The sequence below is a fragment of the Vitis vinifera genome, chromosome 9 (genome assembly GCF_030704535.1).
Source record: "Vitis vinifera cultivar Pinot Noir 40024 chromosome 9, ASM3070453v1".
In the NCBI taxonomy this organism is placed as follows: Eukaryota; Viridiplantae; Streptophyta; class Magnoliopsida; order Vitales; family Vitaceae; genus Vitis; species Vitis vinifera.
Genome location: NC_081813.1, coordinates 1,454,605 through 1,468,309, shown reverse-complemented (window position 1 = coordinate 1,468,309; position 13,705 = coordinate 1,454,605). Strand labels below are relative to the sequence as shown.

At 35.4% G+C, this 13,705-nt stretch overlaps 1 protein-coding gene across 2 annotated transcripts in view; it reads left to right on the top strand.

Annotated features, from left to right (window-relative positions):
- Positions 1-13,705, top strand: part of LOC100244657 (midasin) — a 59,425-nt gene that overhangs the window by 24,724 nt on the left and 20,996 nt on the right. For both annotated transcript variants that reach the window (XM_010656183.3, XM_059739436.1), the window contains exons 35-50: positions 121-1,638; positions 1,722-1,902; positions 1,990-2,055; positions 5,945-6,027; positions 6,122-6,373; positions 8,239-8,374; positions 8,455-8,540; positions 8,627-8,712; positions 9,152-9,293; positions 9,382-9,471; positions 9,749-9,872; positions 10,044-10,198; positions 11,959-12,072; positions 12,935-13,087; positions 13,205-13,384; positions 13,462-13,641. In XM_010656183.3, coding sequence (XP_010654485.1) covers positions 121-1,638; positions 1,722-1,902; positions 1,990-2,055; positions 5,945-6,027; positions 6,122-6,373; positions 8,239-8,374; positions 8,455-8,540; positions 8,627-8,712; positions 9,152-9,293; positions 9,382-9,471; positions 9,749-9,872; positions 10,044-10,198; positions 11,959-12,072; positions 12,935-13,087; positions 13,205-13,384; positions 13,462-13,641 — 3,546 coding nt within the window. The remainder of the gene's footprint in view (positions 1-120; positions 1,639-1,721; positions 1,903-1,989; positions 2,056-5,944; positions 6,028-6,121; positions 6,374-8,238; positions 8,375-8,454; positions 8,541-8,626; positions 8,713-9,151; positions 9,294-9,381; positions 9,472-9,748; positions 9,873-10,043; positions 10,199-11,958; positions 12,073-12,934; positions 13,088-13,204; positions 13,385-13,461; positions 13,642-13,705) is intronic.

Genomic DNA, 13,705 nt, shown 5'->3' with positions numbered 1-13,705 from the left:
TGTGAACTGTTTTATATTGATAAATTCTTGTTTCTAAATTTTTTATATCCTTTCTCTGTTATATGGCTATCATGTGTATGTCTCAAATTTTACAATCAACATTATTTCTTTTTAATGCAGGTTCTCGATAGAATTAATTCTTTGGTTGAGCCTTGTGGATCAATCACAGTTAATGAGTGTGGGATTGTTGATGGAAAACCTTTGGTTGTTCATCCTCACCCCAATTTTCGAATGTTCCTTACGGTTAAGCCAAGCCATGGAGATGTATCACGAGCAATGCGAAATAGAGGAGTTGAAATTTTTATGATGCAGCCGTACTGGCCACTTGATCAGGAAAGTGACTACTATTTTGAGGAGCTCGAACTAAAAGACGTGAAGAGATTTCTTGTTTTATCAGATATCCCTGGTGAAAAGTTGGTTGAGGCAATGGCTAAAGCGCATATCTATGCTAGGGATGAAGGTTTAGGACTTAATGTACACATTACATATCTTGAGCTAGCACGCTGGGTTCAGTTATTCCTGCAACTTCTCATGAATGGCAATCAGCCTCTGTGGAGCCTTCAAATAAGTTGGGAGCACACATATCTATCTTCTTTAGGGGAAATTGAGGGAGAATATATTATTGCACATGCAAGAACTTCTTATTTATCAGCAGTTGAATTTTCAGAATTTGATTCATCACTAGGATGTTCTTTGTGTTTGCCCGGAGGATGGCCAAGGCCATTGAGGATAAGGGACTTAGTGTATCACTCAAGAGAAGTTGGTGTGAAACAAAACTGCATGTATCTTGAGTTCCTTGGGACTCAGTATGCTTCATGTGAATTAGGTGTTGCATGGGATAGGTGCCTTGTGGGCAAAGCTTTAACTGCCAGTGTATATCCAAGGATGGATTTAATGAATGTGAAGATCTTAAATCATATCTTGTTCCCTAAAGCTTCAAATGAGATGCTTGTAAACTATGATAGGCAAACCAAATTTAATGCAGCATTGATCGATAAGATGCTCTTGTTTGCTGCCAACTGGACAATTGAACAGGCCACTGAAAGTGATCTTAAGCTGTATCTTCTCTGGTTTAGCTGGTTTAATTCTCGATTACTTCCATTCTGCCAGTTTTTCAATTCTTTTCTCACTCAACTCAAAGAGGAGTTAAAGCATTCTATTTGGAACTGTATAATTGGCTGCTACCGTGAGCTTATATCCCATCACCAAGTGGATTTAGACTCACAGCCAATTCCAATGCTTTCATTGGAGTTAGTTGATTTAATTGGATCAGATGACATGTCAAAAATATCCAGTAGACGACTTTGCAATGCTATTAATTCCATAGGACTACTGAGGCGCAGTCTTCAACAGTGGAATGCTGAGAGTGGGTATAATTTCACTGATGAATCTCGGAGTTATATACCAGTGTTGAGATCTCTACAAGTGTTAGAAGATGAAGTGCTTAATGCACTTGTTGAATCTCCTTCATTTGATTTATTGATTCAATTGCTCACTAACCTCCTTGAAGATCACATTCTATTTTGGAATAGTGTTACCTCATCCAAGTTTGACTATTTGCTGATATCTTGGCATTCCTTGATGAAGGATGCCATGAAACTGAGAGATTTCTTTCCAAAATCAGTTAAACATTTACTGGTAAGGTCTTGTTGATATGCAGAAGGTTCCCTTCTTTCATATGATGTATTTTATGGTAAATTGTGTTACTTTGCATGCCATAGATGGAGGTCAGAGATCTTGATAGAGTTTCACTTTGGCATCTTCATTCTCAAAAGTCTCTGCTATGGGTTTATGGCGGTCATCCAAATATGCCCTCTTCTGCTGATCTGTACTGGAAACAGCATAAACTTTTATGTTTTTGTGAGTTTGTTTGGCCAACGAAGACCAAATCATGGGAGCAAGGTATGTCTTCTTGTTTTTTTTTTATTTTTTATTTTATGTCAGGGACAGTAAATTCATTAAACTGATTTTTCTTTTATTCTGTGATAGTGGATGATCGTGTCATTGATGCTGTTGTATCTTCCAGTCCTGACCTTCGCTTCCTCGCAATGCAAGGTTCCAATGTTCACATTCTCTTATGACTTTTTGCTATCTGTTTATTCTGTATTGGGCTGTTGAACTGGATTTATTACTATGAAAGTGTTAAGGATATCATCCTCACCATTGAATCTTTTGCTGGTATCACTTAAATTTGGTGCTTATTTTTTTATGTTTCTCCTACTACTGTCAAATTGATTTTTCTAGTGCTATTATTATAGTAAAATGCATTGGTGACTGTCTTAGATACCAATCCATTCAAGTGGGGACCAGCTTCATTCAGGTTTGAAAACATGTGGCTACTCCACCACGATTTTAAGTTTCAAAGAAAAATATAGCTTATGGTGGAAGGAATTTCAGGTTGAGGGGTGGGATGGTCATAGATTTATGAAGAGGCATTAGTATATCAAAACACAACTTAAACAATGGAATAAGATATCTTTTGGAGATTTAAAAAAGAGGAAAAAGAATAGCCTCAAAGGCATAGCTAGCATTGATGCTCATGAGCAAAAAGGGAAGAGCTTCTAATTCTTAGGTTCTCAAGGAAAGAGGAGATGGAGGATTTGTTGTTAAGGGATGAGGTGCAGTGGAGACCAAAGGCTACGGTAAGATGAGTAAAAGAAGGGAATTGCAATTCTAAGATTAAGTTTTCCACTGGGTGGCTAATGGAAAGAGAAACAAGAAGTTCATCAAGTCCTTGGCAAATGTAGAAATGACAACTTTAGATAATATCGAAAGCATCTCAGAAGAGATTTTTTTTTTTTTTTTTTTTTGGGAAAAGTTATATTCAAACCCCTTGAAGTTTCTTAAAGGTTAGAAGGGCTGGACTGGCGTCCCATTTTTAGTGTGCTAACTAGTTGGATTGCCCTTTTACTAGAAAGGTTGTTTGTAAAGTGCTAACTGGTTGGATTGCCTCTTCATTGAAAAGGAGGTTTGTAAAGCTGTCTTTGGATTAGATAAGGAAAAGGCTTCAGAGCTTCATGGTTTCACTATAGCTTTGTTTCAAGAGTGTTAGGATGTGGTAAAGGAGGATTTGTTAAGAGTGTTCATGGAGTTTTGAAATAGCAGGATAATAATTCAAAGCACCAATTCCACTTTTATAGCGCATTTGTGCCAAAAAGAAGTTAGACCAACAACATTTCAAATTTCAGGCTTATTAGCTTAGTCACAATTCTATGTAAGATCATAATTTAAATTTTATTAGGTCGTATGTGAAGCAAGGATATTCTAGATGCAATATTGATAGCCAATGAAATGGTGAATGAGAAAAGACAATTTGGATAGGAAGGAGTAGTCTGGAAGATTGATTTTGAAAAAGCCGATGATCATGTGGAATGAGGCTTTCTAGATTATGCATTAGAAATGAAGGGATTTAGTCTGAGGTGGAGGACTTGGATGAGGGGTTGCATGTCTTTAACAAATTTTGTAGTCTTAGTGAATGAAAATGTTAAGAGGATGGTTCAAAGCAACTAAGGGTTTAAGGCAGGGAGATCCTCTATCCACTTTTCTTTTCAGGTAGTAGCTGACTTCTTAAGTAGGATGTTGTAAAGAGTGGAGAAAGGTGGTATCTTGGAAGGCTTCTTAGTAGGGAGAAGTAGAATTAAGGTGTCACACATGCAATTTGTAGATGACATCATCTTTTTTTCAAAAGCTTGCTAGGAAGATTTGTATGACCTTAAGTGCATCTTGATAGTTTTTGAGTGCCCTTAAGAACTTAACAACCTAAGATCAATTTAGAAAAGAGCATTTTGTTAGGAATTAACATGAGCTACGACTGGATCACTACATTCATAAATGCTTAAGTGTAAAGTTTCTGAGTGGCTATTAACCTACCTAGGTATTCCATAAGGGGGAAAACCTTAAGGCAAGTGTTTTTAGGACTCAGTGATTGATAGAATTTCACAGAGATTGGATGGATGGAAAAAAACTTGCTTATACTTAGGAAAAAGAATAACTCTAGTTTAGTCCTTTTTGTCTCACATTCGTGGTTACTTCCCCCCTTTATGTAAGGTCCCATCATCATTAGTGATTAGGATTGAGAAAATGCAAAAACACTTTTTTTAGCCAAGGGTTGGGGAGGGAAAGAGGGATTGCCTTAATAGTTGGGATCAAGTATGTAAGCTTAAGGAGGGAGGAGGTTTGGGTTTCAAGAGGATTTCTTTTTTGAGAAATAGAGCCTTCTTGGGGAAGTGGTTTTGGAGGTTTTCAAGGGAAAGTACTACTCTTTGGCATAGATCATATTAAGTATCTATGAAATACACCCTTATGGTTGGCATGCCAACATTTTAGTTAGGTGGTCCCATTGTTGTTCTTAGAAAGACATTACATAGATTTCCAAGGATTTTTCCTTTCATACTAGGTTCAAGGCAGGAGATGGGTCCAAGTTTGTTTTTGAGAAGACTTGTGGTGGAGAGATGGATTTTTTTGTTCTCAATTTCCAAATCTTTTTAGAGTTGTCACAACCAGAGATTCCTCTATTTCATATATTCTCGGTGTCTTGTATACCTTTAACTTTCTTTGAAACCTCATTGATCTAAAGATAGAGAATCTTGAAAGATTTTTGTCATCTCTTGCTTGTGTGATTTTCTCACCATCTTCTCAGATGTGAGAATTTGGTTAGTATTGTCTTCAATCTGATTCACAATAAAATCTTTTTTTCTTCACCCTGTTCAAGCCATCAACTCTAGTTCTTTCCTCTTTAGAAAAATTCATATGGAAATCTAAAACTCCATCAAAGGTCAAGGCTTTTGCTTGGTTAGTGACTAATAAGAAGGTTGATACCAATGACTTGCTTTAGGCGATAAGATCTTTCAAAGGCGTTAGTCCTAAACATTGCATTCTATGCATGGGAAGTGGGGAATCAATTAGTCATCTCTTTTTACACTGTGTGTTGACTTTGGAGCTTTGGCACAAGCTATTCAAATCAGGTAAGCTAGATTGGGTTCCTCTTTAAAAGTATAAGCGACTTGATGAATATCTCTTTAAGAAGTTTAGAGAGTACTATAAGAGGCAAAGTTTTATTACAAATCACCTTCTCTTGTTGATTTGGATAGTGTGGCATAAAAAAAAAGGCAAATTTTTTTTAGGGAAAGTGGAGGACTTTAAAGACGATATGGGATCTAATTTATTTATATTCCTCCTTTTGGGCCTCTACTGCTTAAGCTTTTAAGGACACTCCCCTCAATGTGATTCAACTCAATGGAAAGTGGTATGTAGATCAAAGAGTTAGGATAACAAAGGGAGGAACATTGGTGGGGTTTGCACCAACCCCTAAGAGATGTGGAGAAGCTTTTGTTGTGTAGGTTCTTGTGGTATTCTGATGATGTACACTTCCTAGTACTTTAGAGAAGATTTCTCCTCTTCTTCTTTTGATTGGAGTTTGTAAATTTTGGGAAGCATTCCTCATCTTTCACTTGTGATTTTAAATCCATATAAATGGATGTTTATTTCTGATCCAATATATATATATATAGTTTCTTGTGGTATTCTAATGATGTACACTTCCTAGTATTTTGGAGAAGGTTTCTCCTCTTCTTCTTTTGATTAGAGTTCGTAAATTTTGGGAAGCATTCCTCATCTTTCACTTGTGATTTTAAATCCATATAAATAAATGTTTATTTCTGATCCAATATATATTTTAAATCCACTTGTCACATGCACATAGACAAGTGGTGCAATGCAGATGGATAACAAATGAACCTTCTGTGGTGAATACGCCTAACATGGTGTATGACATTGCCTATTAATTTATTCCGATGGGGCAAAAACAATGCGTAATCTATATTGACAATACTTCAATATTCTTACCTATTCTTTGCTCTCCTTTTTAATTGTATTCTACATTTTCACATTCATTACATGGTTCTCCCTGATGCATGTGCTTTTCTGGTGATCCAATATTATGTAGGTGTTTGCATGTCGTCATATATTACTGGTAGATGTGATAAAGATGATGCCACTGTGGTTCAACAGTTGGAGGAAATGCATCAGGTTTGCGATTTGCATCTTTGATACCTTGGGATGATGCTGTCGTTTGCATTTATTTCTTCTATCAATCTAATGGGATTGAGTTCATTTCTGACAGATGCTTTTGGAAAGGTTTGAACATGAAAAGCACAAATTGGAAGCAAAATGTGGTATTGAAGAGAATTCATTTTTATTGGAAAATCCTGTTGCTTGTTGTGTTTTCTGCCCTGAAGTATTGTGCAGGAAGGCTGGCTTTGATAGCTGGCAGGAAACCCATTCTATAATTGACAGTACAAGTTTTTTTCTGGATATGGAGTTGCTTCAAGAACTATCGTTGGTCGTATTGGTTGATGCCAAAGAGTTACAACTAGTAAGATCGATTAAATTATTCTGTTCATGCTATAGCTTTTATCTGGTTGAGTGATGACTCTAGTAGCTGAGAAGTCCCTCCTTGGCAATTTAGATTGACCTGAAAGTGGGTGGGGAAGGGAAAAAAGAAGGTTGGAGGGTTTGATTTGGTTTACGGTTCTTGATAGTTTGTTTAATAGGTTTGTTAATCCTTTTATGGGTTACCAGTAATTCAACTTGCCTGCAGTAACACTCACAGACCATAATGCAGAAAGTTGAATAGATGGAATCATATGTGGAAACCTCCTAAGGTGTCACTCTACCTATAAAGTTTTACCAGACCTCGAGTACCAATGCTCTAAACCCAGGCCCAATTCAACTTCACACTTCGATCTTCTTCAATGTCCTGACTCCTTGATGACATGCTAACCCATTTGCCTTCTGGTGATATATAACTTTGGAATTATATTGAAGCATGTGCCTTAGCCTTTGTGGAACTCCCAAGGACATCACTCTTCACCATGAAGTCATGAACATATTGTATTTGAGATTGAGATTTTTGGTATTTGTTTCAAACTCAATGAGGGATAAATGAACATGAAAATAATTGATTTTTAATAGACTCCTCCCCTTCCTCCCCCCACCAAAAAAGAAAAAACCTCCAAAGAAAAATATGAAGCCTCACACAAGGGGAAACCCTACCAAATTTCTAGGTACCCTTTCAATTTATAGATGTTCAAAACATAAAGAAACCAAGTTAAGTTAGTTTAAGAACCTATCTCCAATAACATTTTTCCAAATAATTTTCAAAGCCTTTTCAAATGAGTTGAATCAATTTTGGGAACCAATTTGTACTCCAAGAAATCATATTACAAGTTCAATAATATATTTATTGGAGTGTTTTATTGAAAAAAACTATATATATACGATCAAATTTGTGACATTCAGTAATAATATACAAAATCTGAAAACACATTTACTTTAAAGTGATGATTCATTTAGTTTGTATTTATTTAAGAATATACAAGAAAAGATGATATATGTATAATTATTTTTCAAATTTAAAATTAACTTTTAATTACTATGCAAAAATAGAAAAAGTACTCACTGTTAAATGGATTTTGAAAATATGATAATTGAAATTAATTCATTAAAATTTTATTTTTTGTATGGAGATGGTGAATGATTTTATTAATAAAGTATATATATAACAAGGAGAAATCTGACAGAAATATCGGGAAATATCAGAGGATTATTGGTGATGTTGGTTTATTTTCAGTTGGCCAAGATTTCCAACTCTTTTTGTGCTGGGGTTGACCTCTACACAAAATTCATGAAATTTTTATCCCTGATGTTGACTAGGTAGGCATATTTTCTCCAGTTTACCGGAAATCTTCTCTTTTTATGGGTAACATTTTTCTTCTACATCGAGTTGAACTTAGAACTTTTCCTATCCCATTCCTACCTCTTGCCACATGAGTCAAGCCTCAGGGACAAAATCCAGGGAAGGCACTTAGATGCAGTCTTTAACTGTTCATTCCCGCTTATGTACATTGCCAGGGAAAGCTCCACGTAGATATCTAGTTATGACATATGGGGTTTGGGATTCTTAACCCTGCTCAATTTCTGAAGGCCTCTATATTTTCTGGACTACAATATAATTTTTGCTCTAAAACATCCAGTGGGGTTCTGTTTTTTTTTTTTTTTTTAAATTTTTTTAATTTAAAAACCCATCTCAAATGGACCATGCTATTAGTTTAATCCTTGTATTATCCTTTTTTGAATTTGATCTATTCATATGTTACATGTGGGTATAGGAGTTCAGATGATTCCTTTCTAAGTTTTTGTCTATGCAGTTTCATATTGCTTTGTTTATGTTCTGAACAGGCTTTGTCCAGTGCATCTGACCTTCTGGAATATGCAATGAATTTTTCATTGAACTTCTCATCCAGACCTCCCACAATCTTTTTACCACATCAAAAATTTTTATGGACACTAGATGCTTGGGAGTCAGTAAATGCAGGTCAGTATGCTTCTTGTATTGATTCATCAACCCGTATCATTTTTTATTAGCTGATGATATATGCTCTCTCTGTGTTGCAGTCAGTGCAAAAATTGTTAGTTTTGTCCTTGAGATGTGGTTTAGGTGGCATTCATCTTTGTGGATTAATCATCCGGCTAGTGTCAAGGTAAATAATGTGGTTTACTGGAGTAATATTTTGTTTTGTCAATAGAAGAGGCCCTTACTTTATTGCCTGTTTTACTGGTCATACAGAACTTTTCAAAGATTGATGCTTATGATATTCCACTGCCTGCTATGCTTGTTCAGCCTGTGAAGACGGCGACTATTTTTCAGATTCTGTAAGATAACTATTTCTGATATGGATAGGATTAGTTCTTCCTTCATGTTCTAATCTTTGTTTCTATGTTTTGCTTCATTTTGGTGTACTACACACTGCCCTGGTAATGTCTTTTCAGTATGGAAAATTTTTTATAGTATCATTAAATCATTCGATATAACTTATGTCCAATGTGAAAGTGGAAGAAATTTTAGACTGGATGATCTTGGTGCTTGGACACCTGTATTGAAAAGGAAAGGTCTGTTTCATTGATTGAGATGCTTTTCCCAGACAATGTTGTATGTGGTGCTTGCATGTTTCCATTTTAAATTAAAATATGATAATTGCTTATTTTGTGTTTTGTTTTGGGATTTATTATATATTAAGAAAATTGTGTTTTGTGATGTAAATTCATGTATTTCTTATGTATTTCTTGTATCTTCTTTTTGCTTCCAATTCAGGGAGAGTAGATTTGCAATCAAGGATTATCATCTGCACTGTTTGAAGCTTAGAGTTGCTTCACATAATCTTTGGAAAAGTTCTACACCGAGGACTGATTTACATGGCTTTCTTTTGTCTGCTGCTCGTGCACTCTTCCAACAGGTATCTAACTTTCCTTGCATTGGAGATACTTTACTAGTGCTAGGAGTAATTATCTGGTTTTGTTTTTAATATAGTTTTCTGCGTGCAGATTATATATACACATCAAAAAACCTTTGATGCTGATAATTATGCCACAATCAAGTTCATTTTTTCATCATTCCAGAAGACTAATGCTTCGGTACGCTTTTCTTTTGAAGTATCCTGCTATTAAGGAAAATAAAAAAAGTTAATTATTATTGTCCTAAGATAATATCTGCTACCTTAGGGGTGTTGTCTTGCTGAATTAGTTTCTCTATCTGAGATTTGAAAAGACTGTGATATGTGCATACAGTTATATGATACAAAGTTACCTTATTTAACATTATCAATTCATTTTAAAGAATTTTGTCATGCTTCACCAAAAAAAGAAAAAAAGGAATGTTCATCATTTTGACTGTCTGTTTCATTGGTCACAGCAAGAGAATATCAAGGTTCTCAGCTCACTTATTGCATCATCAAACCACCACAGATTGACTGCCTCGATTCCTTCATTCATTGAACCAGTGCTCAGAGAACTTTATCTTCAATGTTCATCTACTGGTGATTACATTGTCTACTGATTATTTTAGGCCAGAAGTTTTGAGGATTCAAGACAAGATACAATTTATTTTGATGCATGCTTGTGTTTGTTGACTTTGGGCTGAATCTTGATTTTATTATATATGCTGACTTTATTTATTTATTTATTTATTTATTATCTTTTCATTCTAGACTTCCTCTATAATCTTGGTTGTGCATGGTCACGAATTGGAGGGCTACGTTTTTGCCTGTTGCTTAGCAGCAGTGACCTGGATCCTGCTATGAAGTACTCTATCAAGTATTCACTGTTAGAAGAAAAGATTTCTTCTCTTGAACTTGAAACTAAGGTATATTTATTGTGATATATATAATTTGATCCCCTTTTTTGTGTTACAATTTCTGTTGTACAAGTTCATAGATCTGCTTCTGCAATAAAATTCGTATTTGCTTCTGCCTATTATCTACATTTCATTGCACAATAATTTATTCTGGCAAGACATCTTTTGAAGACAATCTTCCCTCATTCAATTTAGCCAGTCATAAGGACACTTACATAGGGGACTGTTGGGAGTTTGAGATGGGCCTAAAGGGGGTTGGATATCTGGTTTTATGAAAGGTCTTTTTGATTGGGAGTTTGAGGGGGTGGAGTCATTTTGAAGTTATTACATTCAGAGACAACTTGGAACCAATGTGAAAGTCAAGTCAATATGGAAGGCTTCTAGAAGGGAGTGTTTTATTTGAAATTCTACTACAAGCTTCCTGTTGCAGGTGAAGTGATTTCTTTTCCTGCCAAAAAAAACTGGAGAATTATATCCCTTCCAAGGCAGAATTCTTTGTTTGAAAAGTGACATGGGAAAAAGATTCTATGGATCAGGTGTGGAGTGTGGTTGGGCCATGGTTACCGGATATTTTCTATGCAAACACATGTTCCTCCAGTCACATTATGATCCTTTATGGGTAAGCTGCTAGCTTTTGGAGTCCCTTTTTTTTTGTTTTTCATTTTTTTGGGGTTCCCTGGGTTTTTTCTGTTCGATCGAAGACTTGTTGCTTGGATGGCATGGTGGCTTCTTGGATAACAGGCCCAAAGAAGTTCCAAAGTAGCTTTACTTTGTTAATGTTGGATAATCTTGAAAGAAATAAACAGAAGATTTGAGGGGGAAGATTAATCAGAGTCAGAGAAGAAAAGTATCTCATGCTGGTGGTTGGAGGGGAGTTAATGGATCTTCTTTGCTAGGTAGCTTGGGCATGACTTGGTCCAGTTCCTTTTCCCCCCCTTTTTTTTCCTTGGTTTGTGATGGTTCCATTGTATATATGCACCATGTACTGGGATGTACATCCTCTTTTTCTTAGGAGATTTATTAAATTGTTTTTCCTATCCAAAAAAAAAAAAAAAGTTCTGCCATGTTAATAAATATGGATGAGAAGAATCTAGAGTGCAAACATGATTTTGAAAATTGAAATTTGAGAAGTCTGTTAACATGGTCCTGACAGTTGATCATACCTGAGGTTGGTTGCATATAAAGTCTATTCATTTATAATTTGGATGTATGCTATATAAAGTCTATAGATTTTTGCAGTTTCTTCTTCATTGGCAATTTTTCTGTTGATGCTAGGAGGAGTTTCTTGATTTCATGAATATTTGGTTAGTGCTTTCCTACATATTCCAAGTGACATGAATTGGTTGGACTTTAGTAGCTTATGCATATATTTTCTTCACTAAATTATCTTCCTTTGTATAGTTGTTCATTCCTTTGTCTGAGCACCAGATGGTCCCTTGCAAATTAGAAAATCAAAATTTTATTTTTTAATAAAATTATTTTTAGACAATTAAAAAAGTTTACTAAACCATGCTCCAACTGAAATGCTTGCAATACAATCTGGATTGATTTTTAGTATGTTGTGGGTATTGGGGAGTGTTGTCATCTTTCTATCTTGGATACAAGTGTGCATAGGCATGTTCTAGCACAAAATCTTGTCGGGCATGGGCTGGCTTTTTCTGTGTGATGCATGTTTGTTAAGTTCAACATGAAGACATACATTTGGTATGATAGTTTGCATTTCCTAAGATGATAAATGAATTTAGGTTTTGCTACATTACTTCTTGTAGGTGCGGCAAGAATGTGACCATTTAGTCGGTTGGTTTTCAACACGAGAAGCTGATAAACAAAGAGCAAAGGCATTGGAAAACCTTAAAGTTGAGCGTGAAAGACTGCAGAAAAAGGTTGGGATAATTTTTTTCCAGTTCTAATTTATGGTAATGTAATTATATGGCTAGAATGATTTGGGCACCTAGATGATGGCAGTTATCGCTTTAAGTTATTGACTAGTTCTTCATCTTTTAACAGAAAAACTATTCTCACTTTTCACTGACTTGACCTTCTATAATTGCTGTCCTTGTTATTTGTAATTTAAATCTGTTCTGAAGCTTCTAAACCGTGCAAAATCAATAAGAGTTGTCTATAATCATGGTATTAAATATTTGTTGATATGTTGATATCTCCAATATATAGGGCTGTTGATATAGGTTTGTAATTCCTTGCTGTAAGTTCTTGAATGAGAAATATAACATGCAATTGAATACTCAAACTGTTAACCCTTCAACGAAAAAATACATTTGTTGAAGAATATACTATTTTTGTTCATTCTTGTGATTTTTTAAATGTCATTGTTATCATAAACAAAAGCAGAATTTTAAATGGTGCAAACTTTTGTGCTTATTTCTTCTAAGAAGTACATATGTTTGTTTTGATTCTTTACTTGCTAAATAATCCACACAGTTAGCTAAGTGAGGTGCTCACAGTTAGTCCTTTGTAGGGCAGTTCATGCCACCTTAGTTGTAATCTCTTAATCTATCTTCCATTTGATTTTTGGCTTGTCTACTGTTTATGTTGGTTTCTGTAATCTCCTCAAAGGGTAGCCCATCCTTGTATTTTGAATTTTATATTAATGATTTGTTTTTTCTGATCAGGGAAAAAAAGTCCCAACTCTAATTTCCTTCCTATTCACAGTTTTAGAGTTGGTAACACTATAGTGTGGCTGTCTTTTATATTTTTCTGGTTAAAAGGGTTTGTTCTTGCTCCCAGATGGTGTTCCGCTCGGATCCTGGGAAGTTTAAGGATTTGAAACATGAGTTTGGCGAGTTTCTTAAACGTGTTACTTACCTGGTTGATGACCTAATGAGGAATATTGAAGTCATGGACTTACAAGTGATGATTGGTGAAGTATGCAACTGGCAGGTATGGTATATATTACTGATGATTGTATTTTGGATATTTGGCCTCTTTTATGCTTTTTTCCTGAGTTATGTGTATATGTACACACATATCTGATCTATTATCTCTCTGATTTCTCAGGAAACAGCAACCTGTTTTGTTAATCGATTATCAGATGAATATGCAGCATATACTGATATAATTCAGCCAGTACAAGTTGCAGTGTATGAAATGAAATTGGGCCTTTCACTTGTTCTATCTAGTTCCCTGCAGAAAGGATTTCAAAATAGAGTAATGCAGGACAATATGGACGGGATTCTGGTAGGTTATGGTAGCATGGATATCTCTTCTCTTTCTTCTTCTTCTCAATTGCTGACTTGAAGGGGACTGTATGGCAGGCAACAATTTATTCTTTCATCAGATTCCCAAGAGACAATGCAGGCGAATCCATTGCTGTTGAGGTCAAATTTGAGTTTCCTTCGTATGGTGTGGGTTCTCCTTCAAATGTTTGGTCACTGGATATGAATGTGTTAGAAAAGTTGGTTACGATTACAAGAGGCCTGAATGCTGATAGAACGGTTTGTAATTTTTCAGTTCTTGGAATGCCCATGGTCAATGGTTATGTTGCCTTGGCATGGACTA